The sequence below is a fragment of the Galeopterus variegatus genome, unplaced genomic scaffold, assembly GCF_000696425.1.
Source record: "Galeopterus variegatus unplaced genomic scaffold, G_variegatus-3.0.2 Scaffold1167, whole genome shotgun sequence".
NCBI lineage: Eukaryota > Metazoa > Chordata > Mammalia > Dermoptera > Cynocephalidae > Galeopterus > Galeopterus variegatus.
This window is the reverse complement of record NW_007727278.1, coordinates 209,191-211,597: the sequence shown is the minus strand read 5'-3', so window position 1 is coordinate 211,597 and position 2,407 is coordinate 209,191. Positions and strand designations below refer to the sequence as shown.

The 2,407-nt window shown below is 56.9% G+C and overlaps 1 protein-coding gene across 1 annotated transcript in view; it reads right to left on the bottom strand.

Annotated features, from left to right (window-relative positions):
- LOC103592519 (R3H and coiled-coil domain-containing protein 1-like) overlaps positions 1-2,407 on the bottom strand; it is a 7,817-nt gene that overhangs the window by 2,463 nt on the left and 2,947 nt on the right. Inside the window, exons 3-4 of the mRNA XM_008575275.1 lie at positions 1,552-1,622; positions 122-217 (exon numbers count right to left, since the gene is read on the bottom strand). Coding sequence (XP_008573497.1) covers positions 122-217; positions 1,552-1,622 — 167 coding nt within the window. The remainder of the gene's footprint in view (positions 1-121; positions 218-1,551; positions 1,623-2,407) is intronic.

The following is a 2,407-nucleotide window of genomic DNA, read 5'->3' as shown; positions in this document are numbered from 1 at the left end:
GCGATCCATTGCCGGACACGAAAAAAGACAAAAAGGAAAAAAAAAAAAGACCCCTCCCTGCCAGACCAAACCTTCACGCACACCCGCACAGCCTCCCCCTCCAGGACAACCGCCTTCTTACTTGGCCTCTGCAAGGCTTTGAGCTTTGACTGCTTAGTTCCCTGCAGGAGGGGCCGGATCTTGAGTGCTGAGAACTCCCTGGTCAGGGCGTCAGTAGCTATGGAGAGAAAGCAGATCTGGAGTCATCCCCTCCTCCTCCTGCGCCAGGCCCCCTCAGACCTGGGAGTACACGCATCCCCCAAGACTGATGCAGCCCCTTCGTGCGCCCATTCAATGCTCGGGCAGAGCTGCTCTGACACTACCCTGGGCAAGAGACAGCTGCTATCTGCCCAAAATGCCCCCAAGCCTCACAGGCCTGCATGGGATGCCCGAAGCCACGCCAGTGAGGCTGCGGTTAGGACATGAGGAGAGGCAGGCTCCTGCCTCCTAAAGCCCCAGAGCTTAAAAATCTCTCCGCCTTTCACCGCTCAAGACCCTCTGGGGAACTTGCGCTGTCCCAGTGATGCTCGGCCATGGAGTACTGGGCTATTTACAGGACATGCACGGTAGAGCTCGCAGGGCTCCAGATCCCAGCCCCCCGATGTTTAGAGATGAGGAAACCTGCTCCCACCACACAGTTTGCGACAGAGCCCAGAGATGGCCACGGCCAACCCCTGCCAGAGCTCGTTCTTTCCTGGACACCAGGCAGCCTCCTTGCTCCCCTCCCTGCCTCCCTTTCCTCGGGATCCCTCCCTGGGGCTCCCCCACCCCACCCTGTTCCCTAAGCACTGCCCCCTCCCTGGACACTCAGGCTCCCCTGAGGCCTGGGCCCCACCAGCAACAGCGGCTCCCAGCTCCAGTGTGCAGGAGGCCATGGGTCTGGGAAGGCCAGGTGAGGGGTGGTGGAGGTGGAGGGCAGGTACCGTTTTATAAATACACCCAAAGTGAACAGTGACATGGCAAGGGCAATGCAGGAAAGTGACAAGAGGGCACAAGGAGCACTGGAGTCACAGTCAGGAGGCTGCACGGCATCCCCAGCTCTGACCCTGAAAGGCTTCGTGACCTGGAACAGACCCCTGATGTTCTGGGACCCTCAGTCTGCCCATCTGTAAAGTGCAAGTAACCTGACCTATGTCTTAAAGCTGCAATGAAAAGTGAATGGGAGGGCGTAGCCTGAGCCAGATGGCACTGTGGTGCCTGAATGATTTTGACCTGTAAAAACAGCACTTTCATATGGTTCTGTTTGTACATGGCAGTACCTGGGGCTTGGACCATGACATGTGCTCAGTAAATGTCACCTGAACCTGAAACCTCTGCAGGGAAGACATAACACCACTGGGAAAGGCCAGACTCATTACCGTTAGATTCCTGGGCCAGCACCCACTAGGCAACCCCCAGACTTTGGCTTGGACAGCTGTGGGTGGGGCCCTGCTACCCTCCACCCAGGGGCCAAGGGCCCTGCCACTCCATGATGGTCAGAGAAAGGGCTGAGGCCACCGTGGGCCGCAGTACCTGAGGCCAGGCAGGGAAAGATGCCGAGTGCATGGGTGTCGTCCACCCACTGGATCTTGAGCCCCTTCTCTCTGTGCAGGGAGAGCAGATGGGGTGGTTATGACAGCAGGCAAGCCCCTCCCCCCTCCAGCCCTCAGACACCATGAGCCCAAGACTGGGGCTCTGGGAGGGAGACTGGGGCTCTGGGAAGGAGACAGCATGCGGCAAACTTGCTCTGCAGACTGCACGGTTAGCTTCCAAAACACAAGCGTTGCCCCTGTTAATACAGCTAGCAGGTCCCCAATTCCTAGAACTGCGGTAGCCAGGACTCAAAGAGCTTGTACAGCACAATGCCACGGGTGAAGAAGGCTTCTCACAGCCACTGTCACAGCCAGGCCAAGGGTCGAGGTAGGGAAGGGGACAGGACCTAAAATAAGCACATCGATATTACTGCTAAAGTCAACTTTCCTCCCATTGTGCAGGAAGGCGCCACTGACTCTGTGGCCTGAGAAGCCGACACAGCTGGGGGCCACCGGGCTCCTCTAGCAACAGATGAGCTCTTTGTCCCACCACTCGGACCCTTCGCTCTCCTCCGGCTCAGGTGCAGAAAGCACAAAGGAAGGCCATTCGGGAAGCAGAGTCAAAAAGGAGGGCCACAAAGAAAGGGATTTTAAAAAGCCTAAGCAGGAAAAGAGAAGTAGAGAAAGGAAAATGAGAATTTTTAAAAAAGAAGAAAAAAGGAGGAGACAGGCAGTTGGATCTAAAAGGCATTTGGGGACACCAAGGAGAAGGGACGTGTTGTCTCTCAGTACATCCCTCTGGCTCCCATCCCGCCCTCCACCACTCTGCTCTGCCGGGTACTCAACCCGGTTCACCT